The sequence below is a fragment of the Salmo salar genome, chromosome 25 (assembly GCF_965601325.2).
Source record: "Salmo salar chromosome 25, fSalSal1, whole genome shotgun sequence".
NCBI classification, from domain to species: Eukaryota; Metazoa; Chordata; class Actinopteri; order Salmoniformes; family Salmonidae; genus Salmo; species Salmo salar.
In genome coordinates, this window is record NC_138315.1 from 53,228,011 (window position 1) to 53,247,367 (window position 19,357).

General features: G+C 41.5%; 2 protein-coding genes across 8 annotated transcripts in view; both read right to left on the reverse strand.

The window, feature by feature from the left end:
- Positions 1–1,084: 1,084 nt before the first annotated feature.
- On the reverse strand, positions 1,085–5,712 carry LOC106586938 (cytotoxic T-lymphocyte protein 4). The gene is made up of 4 exons (XM_014174696.3): positions 5,396–5,712; positions 4,514–4,876; positions 3,784–3,920; positions 1,085–1,455 (listed from the first exon to the last, which is right to left on the reverse strand). The coding sequence occupies exons 1-4, from the start codon at positions 5,451–5,453 to the stop codon at positions 1,369–1,371; spliced, it is 645 nt and encodes a 214-aa protein (XP_014030171.1). The 5' UTR covers positions 5,454–5,712; the 3' UTR covers positions 1,085–1,368.
- Positions 5,713–16,387: 10,675 nt separating this feature from the next.
- LOC106586939 (uncharacterized) overlaps positions 16,388–19,357 on the reverse strand; it is a 33,611-nt gene continuing 30,641 nt past the window's right edge. Inside the window, exons 4-6 of one of the 7 annotated variants that reach the window (XR_014382672.1) lie at positions 16,820–17,700; positions 16,666–16,707; positions 16,388–16,626 (exon numbers count right to left, since the gene is read on the reverse strand). Coding sequence is in view for 1 of the 7 variants with exons in the window: in XM_045707704.2 (XP_045563660.2) it covers positions 17,593–17,700 (108 nt within the window). In the remaining 6 variants the exon portion in view is untranslated. Of the gene's footprint in view, positions 17,701–19,357 lie in introns of all 7 variants that reach the window. The other 6 variants (XR_014382670.1, XR_014382669.1, XR_014382667.1 and 3 more) reach the window with 6 other exon arrangements.

The following is a 19,357-nucleotide window of genomic DNA, read 5'->3' on the forward strand; positions in this document are numbered from 1 at the left end:
GCTACCTCATATATCGAGTTATTCCAACACCTCTCTGATTTAAAAATGTAAAAATGTTGCCTTTGTTTAACTAGGCAAATCAGTTAAGAACAAATTCTTATTTTCAATGACGGCCTAGGAACAGTGGGTTAACTGACTTGTTCAGGGGGCAGAACAACAGATTTTTACCTTGTCAGCTCAGGGATTCGATCCAGCAACCTTTCGGTTACTAGTCCTTCCGGTTACCTGCCGTCCCATGATAATACAGAGATGCTATTTCTAGAGATGTCACAATAATAGAAACATTTATTTAACATTATAAGAAATCATATTGACTAAGACAGAAATGAATCATGAAAAGTTTTCAAACCATTGATCACATTCTAAATCTCATTCTAAATCACATTCTAAATCTCATTCTAAGTCACATTCTAAATCACATTCTAAATCACATTCTAAATCACATTCTAAATCTCATTCTAAATCACATTCTAAATCACATTCTAAATCACATTCTAAATCTCATTCTAAATCACATTCTAAATCTCAGTCTAAATCTCATTCTAAATCACATTCTAAATCACATTCTAAATCTCTAACCGGTAGGACACTTACAACTAGAATCCTTAACGGTCCAACACAGACATTTTTATCTAATTATTTCTTGGTAACAGTTAAGTACCTTACTGTGATTTGTTTCAATTAAAACTGTCAAAGAGAAACAAATGTAGCTTCTTAGCTAAGAACAATTTCTCAAGCAAGAATTTTGCTAAGACTGTCTGGGAGTGGTCTGAGTGGTGAGGGAAAACTGAAAACTGGCTGGTATTGTCAGAGGTTTGGAATTGGTTTATTAACTATTGTTAAAAAATATATAAATGCAACATGCAACAATTTCATCGTTAAATATATATGTTTTTTTTTTAATCAACGATTTTACCGCGTTACAGTTCATATAAGGAAATCAGTCAATTGAAATTAATTCGTTAGGCCCTAATCTATGGATTTCACATGACTGGGCAGTGGTGCAGCCAGTGGGTGGGCCCTGGAAGACATAGGCCCACCCACTGTGGAGCCAGGCCCGCCAATCAGAAAGTCCTGGGCTGGCGTGGTTACACGTGGTCTGCGGTTGTGAGGCCGGTTGGACGTACTGCCAAATTCTCTAAAACGACGTTGGAGGCGGCTTATGGTAGAGAAATGAACATTACATTCTCTGGCAACAGCTCCGGTGGACAATCCTGCACTCATCCGTCAAAACTTGACACTTCTGTGGCCATTGTGTTGTGTGACAAAAACTGCGCATTTTAGTGGCCTTTTATTGTCCCCCCCAGCACAAGGTGCACCTGTGTAGTGATCATGTGGGGGGTGATGCAGACAATTGATGAAAATTCTTCATTGGAAGTTTCCATAACCAAATCTTCCGTCATTCTGCGAAATCATTGGTGTTATTCCTCCAAACCTTCTTTTCCTCTGCAGAACCTAGACGGTAAATAGGTGTATTATTATATCTATTACAGGTTTTCTCATGTATTATTTTTTTTTTTTTATAGCAATGTTGTCGATTTTTTTTTCAAAAAACCAGAATCTACAAGATACAGAACTCTGTTGCAAAACACTAAAATGCATTTTCAAAATGTAGTTGCCTTCTCAAAACACAAATACATTCATCTAAACTATATTTTACACCGTCAAAATTGCAAATACATTCATCAAAAGAACATGACTGTCTGCTAAAGATTAACGCAACCATACTTCCTACACTGGTTGAATCAACATTGTTTCCATGTCATTTCAATGAAATGACTGTTGATCCAACATGAACTAGACATATTGACCCCTGAGTCAATACTTTGTAGAAGAACCTTTAAATCAAATCAAATGTATTTATAAAGCCCTTCTTACATCAGCTGATATCTCAAAGTGCTGTACAGAAACTCAGCCTAAAACCCCCCAAACAGCAAGCAATGCAGGTGTAGAAGCACGGTGGCTAGGAAAAAACTCCCTAGAAAGGCCAAAACCTAGGAAGAAACCTAGAGAGGAACCAGGCTATGAGGGGTGGCTAGGAAAAACTCCCTAGAAAGGCCAAAACCTAGGAAGAAACCTAGAGAGGAACCAGGCTAATGAGGGGTGGCCAGTCCTCTTCTGGCTGTGCCAGGTGGAGATTATAACAGAACATGGCCAAGATGTTCAAAAGTTCAGCCATTACAGCTGGGATTTGTCATGGGTAAAGTCTCTTAAGAGCTTTCCACACCTGGATCATTGCTAGACAACCATTTTCAAGTCTTGCCATAGATTTTCAAGTAGATTTAAGTCAAAACTGTAACTCGGCCACTCAGGAACATTCACTGTCTTGGTAAGAAACCCCAGTATAGATGTGGCCTTGTGTTTTAGGTTATTGTCCTGCTAAAAGGTCTATTCATCAAAGCAGACTTCCAGATTTTCCTCTAGGATTTTGCTCCATTCCGGGTTTTTTTTTATCCTGAAAAACTCCCCAGTCCTTAACGATTACAAGCATACCCATAACGTGATGCAGCCACCACTATGCTGCGGGCGGCAGGTACCCTAGTGGTTAGAGCTTTGGGCCAGTAACCAAAAGGTTGCTAGATCGAATCCCTGACCTGTCAAGTTAAAAACTGTTGTTCTGCTCCTGAACAAGGCAGTTAACCCACTGTTCCTAGGCCGTCATTGTAAATAAGACTTTGTTCTTAACTGACTTGCCTAGTTAAATAAAGGTAAAATAATATGCTTGAAAATATGGAGAGTGGTACTCAGAAATATATTGGATTTGCCCCAAACATAGCACGTTATATTCAGGACAAAAAATGAATTGCTTTGTTATATTTTTGCAGTTTTATTTTTAGTGCCTTGTTGCAAACAGGAAGCATGTTTTGGAATGTTTTTATTCTGTACAGTCTTTCTTCTTTTCACTCTGTCAATTAGGTTAGTATTGTGGAGTAACTACAATGTTGTTGATCCATCCTCTGTTTTCTCCCATCACAGCCATTAAACTCTGTAACTGTTTTAAAGTCACCATTGGCCTCATGGTGAAATCCCTGAGCGGTTTCCTTCCTCTCCGGCAACTGAGTTAGGAAGGACGCCTGTATCTTTGTAGTGACTGGGTGTATTGATACGCCATCCAAAGTGTAATTAATAACTTCACCATGCTCAAAAGGATAGTCAATGTCTGCTTTTTTTTTATTTTACCCATCTACCAACAGGTGCCATTCTTTGCATTGGAAAACCTCCCTGGTCTTTGTGGTTGAATCTGTGTTTGAAATTCACTGCTCGACTGAGGGACCTCACAGATAATTGTATGTGTGGGGGTACAGAGATGAGGTGGTTATTCATAAATAATGTTAAACACTATTATTGCACACAGAGTGAGTCCATGCAACTTATTATGGTGACTTGTTCAGCACATTTTTACTCCTGAACTTATTTAGGCTTACCATTAAAAAAAAGGGGCTTGAATACTTATTGACTCAATACATTTCAGCTTTAAATTTTCATGTAAAAATGTCTAAAAACATAACTCCACTTCGACATTATGAGGTATTGTGTGTGGGCCAGTGACAAAACATCTACACTTAATCCATTTTAAATTCAGGCTGTAACAACAGAAAATTAGGAAAAAGTCAAAAGGGTGTGAAAAGTTTCTGAAGGCGCTGTACTCGGTGGAGAAAACTACAAAAGGACATATCAAAAGTAGTGCCTCTAACTTTTGTCATTTAGGTTAACGTTGGTCGTGAATTTACGGTATCAAGGAGTGATCGATGTTAAAACAGAGGTTGTTTTGTAATGCCTTACCTGGTAAAGGAGAATGGCGCTAATGGAGATGACCATTAGTATGCTGCCTGTGACCAGTCCTGCTAGAGCTACTTTGACTGATGTTTCTCCCATATCGCTTGTTCTCTGGGCCTCTGGCAAGGAGCACTTTGGTTCCTCTACAGAAAGTCAAACATACAGACTCAGTTTCATTACTGTAGACTTTTTCCTGCAGTCAATGACCCAAAAGCACCCTCTTTGGCCTCACGGGTGGAACGTTATTCATATTTATCATAATTAATCGTTTTTTTTAAAAGAAAATAAATGTAATGCCGAAAATCCGGTGTTTCTATGTCAAACGGTTTTGTTATATTTCAGTCTTCTGTGATGTATATAAAGTGTAATATTGGGATGCAAACTCCAAATGTAATACATTTAAACTCTATATCTGACATGGTACAGGTGTCTTCTTCTTGTTAAGCCCATAACCGTGTGTTTGAGGTGTATACGCTTGTTTCCAAGACAACCAGGAGGACACCCTCTGTGTCATTCTGATTTAACCCACTGACGTAAAAGGTTATTATAAAAAATCAGAGATTAAATAAAATATTTTTCTTTCACTGAATTCGAACATAAAATATACACCTGTAACTAGAATTTTCCCACAAATCTCCCATCAACTTCAAAAGCCCATGTTACAGCTTCATACACAGTCACACAGTTATACGCCTAAGAATGTTTTATCTCATTATAAATTAGTATACAGACTTACCTGGTATGTAGAGGAGGGTACCGTTTCCAAACGTCCTGAGGTATGGCGGAGGGTACATGACCTCTATGCCACAGTGGTACAGGTCAGTGTCGTTACCCCGGAGACCAGAAACAGTCAGGTTCACCCTGCCTGGCCCTAACTGGCCCCGGCAACGCACCTCCCTCTCTCCCTCCACCTGGAAGGATGTCTGGTTGCGGGTGAAGGAGGAGGTGCACACCTTTTGCTTCCCCTCCTTGTACATCCCCCGGTACAGAGTGACCCATAGTTCCTCCGGTTCATGTCTCCCTGTGTGGTGGTAGGAGCAGAACAACTCCACTTCGCCATGAAAACCGACCACACGGTACGGCTGGGTGACCCTCAGCGCTGGGGAGAGAGGCGGGAGAGAGGTGGATAGAGAGAGAGAGGTAGAGAGCAGCAGAAAGAGGGAGAGAGAGAGAGAGAGAGAGGTAGAGAGCAGCAGAAAGAGGGAGAGAGAGAGAGAGAGAGAGAGAGGTAGAGAGCAGCAGAAAGAGGGGGAGAGAGAGAGAGAGAGAGGTAGAGAGCAGCAGAAAGAGGGATAGAGAGAGAGAGAGGTAGAGAGCAGCAGAAAGAGGGATAGAGAGAGAGAGAGGTAGAGAGCAGCAGAAAGAGGGATAGAGAGAGAGAGAGGTAGAGAGCAGCAGAAAGAGGGAGAGAGAGAGAGAGAGGTAGAGAGCAGCAGAAAGAGGGAGAGAGAGAGAGAGAGAGAGGGGGATCAAGAAGGAGAAAGGGAAAGGTCAGATTCACTCTCTGCTGTTGCTGAGCTTGTATCCTATACAGCTCATCCAGAAGTAACTAACTCTGCATTGACTAAATATATATATATTTTTTAAATGTCTTGTATCATATCTGAAAAGTACTCACCATTACAGACTGGGAGGTAAAGACCGAGACAGAGAAATATCAACAGGCTGAGACTCATGATGTCAAGACAAAAAATAAAATAATGTGTACCTCCAAAATAATCTTCATCAGACTTTTATATTGCCAAGTGTTTCGGAAAGAGTTTGAGATCGTGCTCTGATACGTACGCCGTATGTGCCTCAGTACCAGTAATCCCAAACCGCCCAGGCAAGTAGCCTGCCTATACAATATATTATTCTGCTAAAATACATTCCAATAACAACGGAAAATATGCAAAGTGAATATAAAGAGCGAGAGAGAGAGAGAGAGAGAGAGAGAGACAGAGAGACAGAGAGAGACAGAGAGAGAGAGAGAAAAAAAACGCCCAAAGTACAACAATGAAATGATTAGTCATAATGAAAATGCTGATTTGGTGAGATTTTACCCGTTTTGACGTCATCAGTGACAATGTTGATTGGAAATTATTTGGTGCTGCAGTGATAACACTCAAAACCAATGATGGAGCGGAGAAACGATCGGGGTTACACCTCTATCATGGTAGAGATTTTATTTAACCTTTAATTAACTAGGGCAAGTCATTTAATTACAAATTCTTATTTACAATGACGGCCTACCAAAAGGGAAAAGGCCTCCTGCGGGGACGGGGGACTTAAAATAAAAATATTTGACAAAATACACATCACGACAAGAGAGACAACACAACACTACATACAGAGAGACCTAAGACAACAACACAGCACGGTAGAAACACATGACAACACAGCATGGCAGCAACACAACATGGTAGCAACACAACATGACAACACAGCATGGCAGCAACACAACATGACAACACAGCATGGTAGCAACACAACATGGTAGCAACACAACATGGTAGCAACACAACATGACAACACAACATGGTAGCAACACAACATGGTAGCAACACAACATGGTAGAAACACAACATGACAACACAGCATGGTAGCAACACAACATGGTAGCAACACAACATGGTAGAAACACAACATGGTAGAAACACAACATGGTAGAAACACAACATGACAACATGGCAGCAACACAACATGGCAACACAACATGACAACACAACATGGTAGCAACACAACATGGTAGTGTCACAGGCCGGCTCAAAGCCTGTGGCAAAAATGAGAGGACATCAACAACCGGTATAGGCCAATTCAAAACGTTCTTTATTATAAAACAAAACTATTAACTATAAACAAAGAAAAAGGAATGAGGTGTGGAAATGTCATAATGTAGAGTGTATGTAAGGTGCATGGATGCGTGAATATGTGTGTGTGAACATGACTGAGTGGAAACTAAATACATCTACAAAGGAACAAACAAAACAGGATCATACCTGGAGGAGGGTGGGAGGAGGGGGGGAGAGAGAGAGAGAGAGAGAGAGACAGAGAGAGAGAGGAGGGAGAGAGAGAGAGAGAGGAGGGAGAGAGAGAGAGAGAGGAGGGAGAGAGAGAGAGAGAGAGAGAGACAGAGAGAGAGAGAGACAGAGAGAGAGAGAGAGGAGGGAGAGAGAGAGAGAGAGGAGGGAGAGAGAGAGAGAGAGAGAGAGACAGAGAGAGAGAGAGGAGGGAGAGAGAGAGAGAGAGAGAGAGGGGAGAGAGAGAGGAGGGAGAGAGAGAGAGAGAGAGACAGAGAGAGAGAGAGGAGGGAGAGAGAGAGACAGAGAGAGAGGAGAGAGAGAGAGAGACAGAGAGAGAGAGAGAGGAGGGAGAGAGAGAGAGAGAGAGAGAGAGAGAGAGAGGGGAGAGAGAGAGGAGGGAGAGAGAGAGAGAGAGAGACAGAGAGAGAGAGAGGAGGGAGAGAGAGAGACAGAGAGAGAGGAGAGAGAGAGACAGAGAGAGAGAGAGAGAGAGAGGAGGGAGAGAGAGAGAGAGAGAGAGGAGGGAGAGAGAGAGAGAGAGAGAGAGGAGGGAGAGAGAGAGAGAGAGAGAGAGAGAGAGAGAGAGAGACAGAGAGAGAGAGAGAGGGAGAGAGAGAGACAGAGAGAGAGAGAGAGGAGGGAGAGAGAGAGAGACAGAGAGAGAGAGAGAGAGAGAGATTTGATTTGGATCTCTTTTAGTCCCCATTTGGACTAATCTTCCAAGAGTCCTTAAATATTAAAATACAATTTATATACGAACACATTTTCACATATAACACACTATTACAAAACATACATAATATACTAACGTAATAAACCAATAAGTAATCAATCTAAAAAAAATATGGATTCTTCATCTACTGTAATCCCACAACATTTCTGTGTATTATATTTAAATTGTTTTAAAATAATGTTTAAATGGTATATATTGAAAAGGTTTCTGATTTGCTCAGTTAATTTATTCCATTTCTTTATTGCTCTAAATCGAAATGTTATTTTGCCCATTTCTCTTTTCCGATAACGCATCGATGGCGGACAATCTATTCCTGGTATTTACTGAATGTCTGTCTCTTACCAACTGATTACCGTTGTGAATAGAACTTGGCCGTTTTAAATGATGTATATTATGAAATAAAATAAGCATGTTTTATTTTTCAGTTATCTTGTCCATTGATGACCAACCAAGGACATTTGCGTATGACTGCAACAGAAGAACCATATATCTCCACCGTAAAACAATCCTTGCTGCTTTGTTCTGTTCAATCTGCAAACCTCCTAACTTCACCTGATGATGCATTTCCCCAGACCACTGAACAGTAGTTCACTTGACTCTCAATTAAAGCTTGTGTTATTTGCTTAAGAATGTTTCCTGGTAAATATATAGCTATCCTTCTGATTATACATGCTGTTTTAATATTTTTTTTTTTTACATAGATTAGTTATTTGAGATGACCATGATAAGCAGTTGTCTAGCTGCACTCCTAATAGTTTGGCCACTTCTTCAATTTGTACTCCTCCCATACTTAATTGTATCCCATGCTGTTTTGGCCTTTTCCTAGTGGAACAGACCAACATAACTTTGGTTTTCTTGGTGAGTGAGTGAGTGAGTGAGAGAGAGAGAGAGAGAGAGAGATACCCTGAGCCCAGGTGGCTCCAATCACTAACGACCCTCCTCTGCCTGCAGGGGGAACCGCCCCTGCACTGCAGAGGAGGAGCCGTGACACCCCCCTCCTTAAAATGAGGGTCCCACCCTCAATTCAAATTAGCAACACAACATGGTAGCAACACAACATGGTAGAAACACAACATGACAACACAACATGGTAGAAACACAGCATGGTAGAAACACAACATGGTAGAAACACAACATGGTAGAAACACAGCATGGTAGAAACACAGCATGGTAGAAACAACATGGTAGAACACAGCATGGTAGAAACACAACATGGTAGAAACACAACATGGTAGCAACACAACATGACAACACAACATGGTAGAAACACAACATGACAACACAACATGGTAGAAACACAACATGACAACACAACATGGTAGGAGCACAACATGACAACACAGCATGGTAGCAACACAACATGGTAGAAACACAACATGGTAGCAACACAACATGACAACACAGCATGGTAGCAACACAACATGACAACACAGCATGGTAGCAACACAACATGGTAGCAGCACAACATGACAACACAGCATGGTAGCAACACAACATGGTAGCAACACAACATGGCAGCAACACAACATGACAACAAAACATGGTAGAAACACAACATGACAACACAACATGGTAGAAACACAACATGACAACACAACATGGTAGCAACACAACATGGTAGCAACACAACATGGTAGAAACACAACATGACAACACAACATGGTAGAAACACAGCATGGTAGAAACACAACATGGTAGAAACACAACATGGTAGAAACACAGCATGGTAGAAACACAGCATGGTAGCAACAACATGGTAGAAACACAGCATGGTAGAAACACAACATGGTAGAAACACAACATGGTAGCAACACAACATGACAACACAACATGGTAGAAACACAACATGACAACACAACATGGTAGAAACACAACATGACAACACAACATGGTAGAAACACAACATGACAACACAGCATGGTAGCAACACAACATGGTAGCAACACAACATGGTAGCAACACAACATGACAACACAGCATGGTAGCAACACAACATGACAACACAGCATGGTAGCAACACAACATGGTAGCAGCACAACATGACAACACAGCATGGTAGCAACACAACATGGTAGCAACACAACATGGCAGCAACACAACATGACAACAAAACATGGTAGAAACACAACATGACAACACAACATGGTAGAAACACAACATGACAACACAACATGGTAGCAACACAGCATGGTAGCAACACAACATGACAACACAGCATGGTAGCATCACAACATGGTAGCAGCACAACATGGCAACACAGCATGGTAGCAACACAACATGGCAGCAACACAACATGACAACACAGCATGGTAGAAACACAACATGGTAGCAACACAACATGGTAGCAACACAACATGGTAGAAACACAGCATGGTAGCAACACAGCATGGTAGAAACACAACATGGTAGCAACACAACATGACAACACAGCATGGTAGAAACACAACATGGTAGCAACACAACATGGTAGAAACACAACATGGTAGAAACACAACATGACAACACAGCATGGTAGCAACACAACATGGTAGAAACACAGCATGGTAGCAACACAACATGACAACACAACATGGTAGAAACACAACATGACAACACAACATGGTAGCAACACAACATGACAACACAACATGGTAGAAACACAACATGACAACACAGCATGGTAGCAACACAACATGACAACACAGCATGGTAGAAACACAACATGACAACACAGCATGGTAGCAGCACAACATGGTAGCAGCACAACATGACAACACAGCATGGTAGCAACACAACATGGGAGCAACACAACATGGCAGCATCACAACATGACAACACAACATGGTAGCAACACAACATGGTAGAAACACAACATGGTAGAAACACAACATGGTAGCAACACAACATGACAACACAGCATGGTAGAAACACAACATGGTAGCAACACAACGTGACAACACAACATGGTAGCAACACAGCATGGTAGAAACACAACATGGTAGAGACACAACATGGTAGAAACACAACATGACAACACAGCATTGTAGCAACACAGCATGGTAGAAACACAACATGGTAGCAACACAACATGACAACACAGCATGGTAGAAACACAACATGGTAGCAACACAACATGGTAGAAACACAACATGACAGCCCAGGTGGCTCCAATCACTAACGACCCTCCTCTGCCTGCAGGGGGAACCGCCCCTGCACTGCAGAGGAGGAGCCGTGACACCCCCCTCCTTAAAATGAGGGTCCCACCCTCAATTCAAATTAGCAACACAACATGGTAGCAACACAACATGACAACACAGCATGGTAGAGGCACAACATGGTAGCAACACAACATGGTAGCTACACAATATGACAACACAACATGGTAGCAACACAGCATGGTAGAAACACAACATGGTAGCAACACAACATGGTAGCAACACAACATGGTAGCAACACAACATGGTAGAAACACAACATGACAACACAACATGGTAGTACCACAGCATGGTAGAAACACAACATGGTAGCAGACAACATGGTAGAAACACAACATGGTAGAAACACAGCATGGTAGAAACACAGCATGGTAGCAACACAGCATGGTAGAAACACAACATGTTAGAAACACAACATGACAACACAGCGGGGTAGAAACACAACATGGTAGCAACACAACATGGTAGAAACACAACATGACAACACAGCATGGTAGCAATACAACATGGTAGAAACACAGCATGGTAGCAACACAACATGACAACACAACATGGTAGAAACACAACATGACAACACAACATGGTAGAAACACAACATGACAACACAACATGGTAGAAACACAACATGACAACACAGCATGGTAGCAACACAACATGGTAGCAACACAACATGACAACACAGCATGGTAGAAACACAACATGACAACACAACATGGTAGGAACACAACATGACAACACAGCATGGTAGAAGCACAACATGGTAGCAACACAACATGGTAGCTACACAATATGACAACACAACATGGTAGCAACACAGCATGGTAGAAACACAACATGGTAGCAACACAACATGGTAGCAACACAGCATGGTAGGAACACAGCATGGTAGAAACACAAAATGGTAGCAACCCAGCATGGTAGCAACACAACATGGTAGCAACACAACATGGTAGAAACACAACATGACAACACAACATGGTAGTAACACAGCATGGTAGAAACACAACATGGTAGCAGACAACATGGTAGCAACACAACATGGTAGAAACACAGCATGGTAGAAACACAGCATGGTAGCAACACAGCATGGTAGAAACACAACATGGTAGAAACACAACATGACAACACAGCGGGGTAGAAACACAACATGGTAGCAACACAACATGGTAGAAACATAACATGGTAGAAACACAACATGACAACACAGCATGGTAGCAATACAACATGGTAGAAACACAGCATGGTAGCAACACAACATGACAACACAACATGGTAGAAACACAACATGACAACACAACATGGTAGAAACACAACATGACAACACAACATGGTAGAAACACAACATGACAACACAGCATGGTAGCAACACAACATGGTAGCAACACAACATGACAACACAGCATGGTAGAAACACAACATGACAACACAGCATGGTAGAAACACAACATGACAACACAACATGGTAGAAACACAACATGACAACACAGCATGGTAGCAACACAACATGGTAGCAACACAACATGGTAGCAACACAACATGACAACACAGCATGGTAGCAACACAACATGACAACACAGCATGGTAGCAACACAACATGGTAGCAGCACAACATGACAACACAGCATGGTAGCAACACAACATGGTAGCAACACAACATGGCAGCAACACAACATGACAACAAAACATGGTAGAAACACAACATGACAACACAACATGGTAGAAACACAACATGACAACACAACATGGTAGCAACACAGCATGGTAGCAACACAACATGACAACACAGCATGGTAGCAACACAACATAGTAGCAGCACAACATGGCAACACAGCATGGTAGCAACACAACATGGCAGCAACACAACATGACAACACAGCATGGTAGAAACACAACATGGTAGCAACACAACATGGTAGCAACACAACATGGTAGAAACACAGCATGGTAGCAACACAGCATGGTAGAAACACAACATGGTAGCAACACAACACAACATGACAACACAGCATGGTAGAAACACAACATGGTAGCAACACAACATGGTAGAAACACAACATGGTAGAAACACAACATGACAACACAGCATGGTAGCAACACAACATGGTAGAAACACAGCATGGTAGCAACACAACATGACAACACAACATGGTAGAAACACAACATGACAACACAACATGGTAGCAACACAACATGACAACACAACATGGTAGAAACACAACATGACAACACAGCATGGTAGCAACACAACATGACAACACAGCATGGTAGAAACACAACATGACAACACAGCATGGTAGCAGCACAACATGGTAGCAGCACAACATGACAACACAGCATGGTAGCAACACAACATGGGAGCAACACAACATGGCAGCATCACAACATGACAACACAACATGGTAGCAACACAACATGGTAGAAACACAACATGGTAGAAACACAACATGGTAGCAACACAACATGACAACACAGCATGGTAGAAACACAACATGGTAGCAACACAACATGACAACACAACATGGTAGCAACACAGCATGGTAGAAACACAACATGGTAGAAACACAACATGGTAGAAACACAACATGACAACACAGCATTGTAGCAACACAGCATGGTAGAAACACAACATGGTAGCAACACAACATGACAACACAGCATGGTAGAAACACAACATGGTAGCAACACAACATGGTAGAAACACAACATGACAGCCCAGGTGGCTCCAATCACTAACGACCCTCCTCTGCCTGCAGGGGGAACCGCCCCTGCACTGCAGAGGAGGAGCCGTGACACCCCCCTCCTTAAAATGAGGGTCCCACCCTCAATTCAAATTAGCAACACAACATGGTAGCAACACAACATGACAACACAGCATGGTAGAAGCACAACATGGTAGCAACACAACATGGTAGCTACACAATATGACAACACAACATGGTAGCAACACAGCATGGTAGCAACACAACATGGTAGCAACACAGCATGGTAGGAACACAGCATGGTAGAAACACAGCATGGTAGCAACACAGCATGGTAGAAACACAACATGATAGAAACACAACATGACAACACAGCGGGGTAGAAACACAACATGGTAGCAACACAACATGGTAGAAACACAACATGGTAGAAACACAACATGACAACACAGCATGGTAGCAATACAACATGGTAGAAACACAGCATGGTAGCAACACAACATGACAACACAACATGGTAGAAACACAACATGACAACACAACATGGTAGAAACACAACATGACAACACAACATGGTAGAAACACAACATGACAACACAGCATGGTAGCAACACAACATGGTAGCAACACAACATGACAACACAGCATGGTAGAAACACAACATGACAACACAACATGGTAGGAACACAACATGACAACACAGCATGGTAGAAGCACAACATGGTAGCAACACAACATGGTAGCTACACAATATGACAACACAACATGGTAGCAACACAGCATGGTAGAAACACAACATGGTAGCAACACAACATGGTAGCAACACAGCATGGTAGGAACACAGCATGGTAGAAACACAAAATGGTAGCAACCTAGCATGGTAGCAACACAACATGGTAGCAACACAACATGGTAGAAACACAACATGACAACACAACATGGTAGTAACACAGCATGGTAGAAACACAACATGGTAGCAGACAACATGGTAGCAACACAACATGGTAGAAACACAGCATGGTAGAAACACAGCATGGTAGCAACACAGCATGGTAGAAACACAACATGGTAGAAACACAACATGACAACACAGCGGGGTAGAAACACAACATGGTAGCAACACAACATGGTAGAAACACAACATGGTAGAAACACAACATGACAACACAGCATGGTAGCAATACAACATGGTAGAAACACAGCATGGTAGCAACACAACATGACAACACAACATGGTAGAAACACAACATGACAACACAACATGGTAGAAACACAACATGACAACACAACATGGTAGAAACACAACATGACAACACAGCATGGTAGCAACACAACATGGTAGCAACACAACATGACAACACAGCATGGTAGAAACACAACATGACAACACAGCATGGTAGCAACACAACATGGTAGGAGCACAACATGACAACACAGCATGGTAGCATCACAACATGGTAGAAACACAACATGGCAGCAACACAACATGACAACACAGCATGGTAGCAACACAACATGGTAGCAACACAACATGGTAGAAACACAACATGGTAGCAACACAACATGATAACACAGCATGGTAGCAACACAACATGGTAGAAACACAACATGGTAGCAACACAACATGACAACACAACATGGTAGCAACACAGCATGGTAGAAACACAACATGGTAGCAACACAACATGGTAGAAACACAACAAGACAACACAGCATGGTAGCAACACAGCATGGTAGAAACACAACATGGTAGCAACACAACATGACAACACAGCATGGTAGCAACACAACATGGTAGAAACACAACATGGTAGAAACACAACATGACAACACAGCATGGTAGCAACACAACATGGTAGAAACACAGCATGGTAGCAACACAACATGACAACACAACATGATAGAAACACAACATGACAACACAACATGGTAGCAACACAACATGACAATACAACATGGTAGCAACACAACATGACAACACAGCATGGTAGCAACACAACATGGTAGCAACACAACATGACAACACAGCATGGTAGCAACACAACATGACAACACAGCATGTTAGCAACACAACATGGTAGCAGCACAACATGACAACACAGCATGGTAGCAACACAACATGGTAGCAACACAACATGGCAGCAACACAACATGACAATACAACATGGTAGCAACACAACATGACAACACAGCATGGTAGCAACACAACATGACAACACAGCATGGTAGAAACACAACATGGTAGCAGCACAACATGACAACACAGCATGGTAGCAACACAGCATGGTAGCAGCACAACATGACAACACAGCATGGTAGCAACACAGCATGGTAGAAACACAACATGGTAGCAACACAACATGGTAGAAACACAACATGGTAGAAACGCAACATGGTAACAACACAGCATGGTAGCGACACAACATGGTAGAAACACAACATGACAGCAACACAACATGGTAGCAGCACAAAACATGGTACAAACATTATTGGGCCACAGACAACAGCACAAAGGGCAAGAAGGTAGAGACAACAATACATCATGCAAAGCAGCCACAACTGTCAGATAAAGGGGTTTGTCTGAAATGGATCCCTTATTCCCTTATGGGCCCTGGACAAAAGTAGTGCCCTATTTATAGAACCAGCCATTTTATTTAGGGATTATCCACATATTTACCAACGGCATTCAATATTTATGTGTGCTTACAGTATGTGGGGTTGTGTGAAACTGCTCAGTAATGAATCGTAGACATGATCTTTGATAAGATTTGAACTGTTTCCTAGAATAGGCGTGAAAAATGTCTCGGAGGTGTCCCAAATGTCACCCTATTCCTTATATTATAGTGCACTACTTTAGACCAGAGCCCATATAGACCCTGGTCAACAGTAGTGCACTACATAGGGAATAGGGTGCCATTTGGGCGTGAAACCCTAGCATGTCAGGAAGAACGTGTGGTGAGGGCGTAACGTGAAACTCACATGAACATTCTCCTTCCTTTACTTTTGAAACACAAACAGCTTCATACAGAGCATTAAACAATAGGCAGGGAAGTCATTGTTATGGAACAACACAGAGATTATACAGAGTGTAGCGTTTAATACAAACATCCTGATTGGTACAACTTTACTTAGAGCCTGTAGGAATAATGTATTATGAAGCTGTTCTGATGCAGTATGAAGCTGTTCTGATGCAGTATGACCTGTTCTGATGCAGTATAAAGCTGATAATGCATTATAAAGCTGTTCTGATGCAGTATGACCTGTTCTGATGCAGTATGACACTATGCTGATGCAGTATGAAGCTGTTCTATTGCAGTATGAAGCTGTTCTGATGCAGTATGAAGCTGTTCTGATGCACTATTGCAGTATGAAGCTGTTCTGATGCAGTGTGAAGCTGTTCTGATGCAGTATGACCTGTTCTGATGCAGTATGACCTGTTCTAATGCAGTATGAAGCTGTTCTGATGCAGTATGAAGCTGTTCTGATGCAGTATGACCTGTTCTGATGCAGTATGAAGCTGTTCTGATGCAGTACGACACTGTTCTGATGCAGTATGACCTGTTCTAATGCAGTATGAAGCTGTTCTGATTGCAGTATGACACTGTTCTGATGCAGTATGACACTGTTCTGATGCAGTATAAAGCTGTTCTGATGCAGTATGACCTGTTCTGATGCAGTATGAAGCTGTTCTGATGCAGTACGACAGCTGTTCTGATGCAGTATGACCTGTTCTGATGCAGTATAAAGCTGTTCTGATGCAGTATGACCTGTTCTGATGCAGTATGACGCTGTTCTAATGCAGTATGACAGCTGTTCTGATGCAGTACGACACTGTTCTGATGCAGTATGACCTGTTCTAATGCAGTATGAAGCTGATAATGCATTATAAAGCTGTTCTGATGCAGTATGACCTGTTCTGATGCAGTATGACACTGTTCTGATGCAGTATGAAGCTGTTCTGATGCAGTACGAAGCTGTTCTGATGCAGTACGACGCTGTTCTGATGCAGTATGAGACGTAATCATGTATTCTGATCATGTCCTAATGATCCTGATTTTCCCGAAGTTATAATGCATTGAATGCGTCAGTAGATTGATTGAAGAGCCAATCGGCCAAGTCCCAGATGGCACCCTATTCCCTATATTGTGCACAAAAGTAGTGCACGCACAGCCTTAGGAAGATCAGCATCAGAACCTTCCGGTGACTGGATACTGGACTCTCTGAGGAACTCTCTTCTCTCCTAGCTTTATGTTCAAGTATGTACTCTGAGCAGAAATTTCCTTCTTCAGCTTCCTCTGAGGAAAAAAGATATCACCCCATTAGTATTAGAAGAATACAGTGGCATCTATACATTACTGTTAGAATACAGTGGCATCTATACATTACTGTTAGAATACAGTGGCATCTATACATTACTGTTAGAATACAGTGGCATCTATACATTACCGTTAGAATACAGTGGCATCTATACATTATCGTCAGAATACAGTGGCATCTATACATTACCGTTAGAATACAGTGGCATCTATACATTACTGTTAGAATACAGTGGCATCTATACATTACTGTTAGAATACAGTGGCATCTATACATTACTGTTAGAATACAGTGGCATCTATACATTACTGTTAGAATACAGTGGCATCTATACATTACTGTTAGAATACAGTGGCATCTATACATTACTGTTAGAATACAGTGGCATCTATACATTACTGTCAGAATACAGTGGCATCTATACATTACCGTTAGAATACAGTGGCATCTATACATTACTGTTAGAATACAGTGGCATCAATACATTATCGTCAGAATACAGTGGCATCTATACATTACTGTTAGAATACAGTGGCATCTATACATTACTGTTAGAATACAGTGGCATCTATACATTATCGTCAGAATACAGTGGCATCTATACATTACCGTTAGAATACAGTGGCATCTATACATTACTGTTAGAATACAGTGGCATCTATACATTATCGTCAGAATACAGTGGCATCTATACATTACTGTTAGAATACAGTGGCATCTATACATTACTGTTAGAATACAGTGGCATCTATACATTACTGTCAGAATACAGTGGCATCTATACATTATCGTCAGAATACAGTGGCATCTATACATTACTGTTAGAATACAGTGGCATCTATACATTACTCGTCAGAATACAGTGGCATCTATACATTACTGTTAGAATACAGTGGCATCAATACATTATCGTCAGAATACAGTGGCATCTATACATTACCGTTAGAATACAGTGGCATCTATACATTACTGTTAGAATACAGTGGCATCTATACATTATCGTCAGAATACAGTGGCATCTATACATTACTGTTAGAATACAGTGGCATCTATACATTACTGTTAGAATACAGTGGCATCTATACATTACTGTTAGAATACAGGGGCATCTATACATTATCGTCAGAATACAGTGGCATCTATACATTACTGTTAGAATACAGTGGCATCTATACATTATCGTCAGAATACAGTGGCATCTATACATTACTGTTAGAATACAGTGGCATCTATACATTATCGTCAGAATACAGTGGCATCTATACATTACTGTTAGAATACAGTGGCATCTATACATTACCATCAGAATACAGTGGCATCGATACATTACTGTTAGAATACAGTGGCATCTATACATTACTGTCAGAATATAGTGTCATCTATACATTACCATCAGAATACAGTGGCATCTATACATTACTGTCAGAATACAGTGTCATCTATACATTACTGTCTGTCTGTCATGTCCCTGTCAGTCTGTCATGTCAGTCTGTCTATCATGTCTGTCATGTCCCTGTCTGTCATGTCTCTGTCAGTCAGTCTGTCATGTCCTTGTCTGTCTGTCAGTCTGTCTGTCAGTCTGTCTGTCATGTCCCTGTCTGTCATGTCTCTGTCAGTCAGTCTGTCATGTCCCTG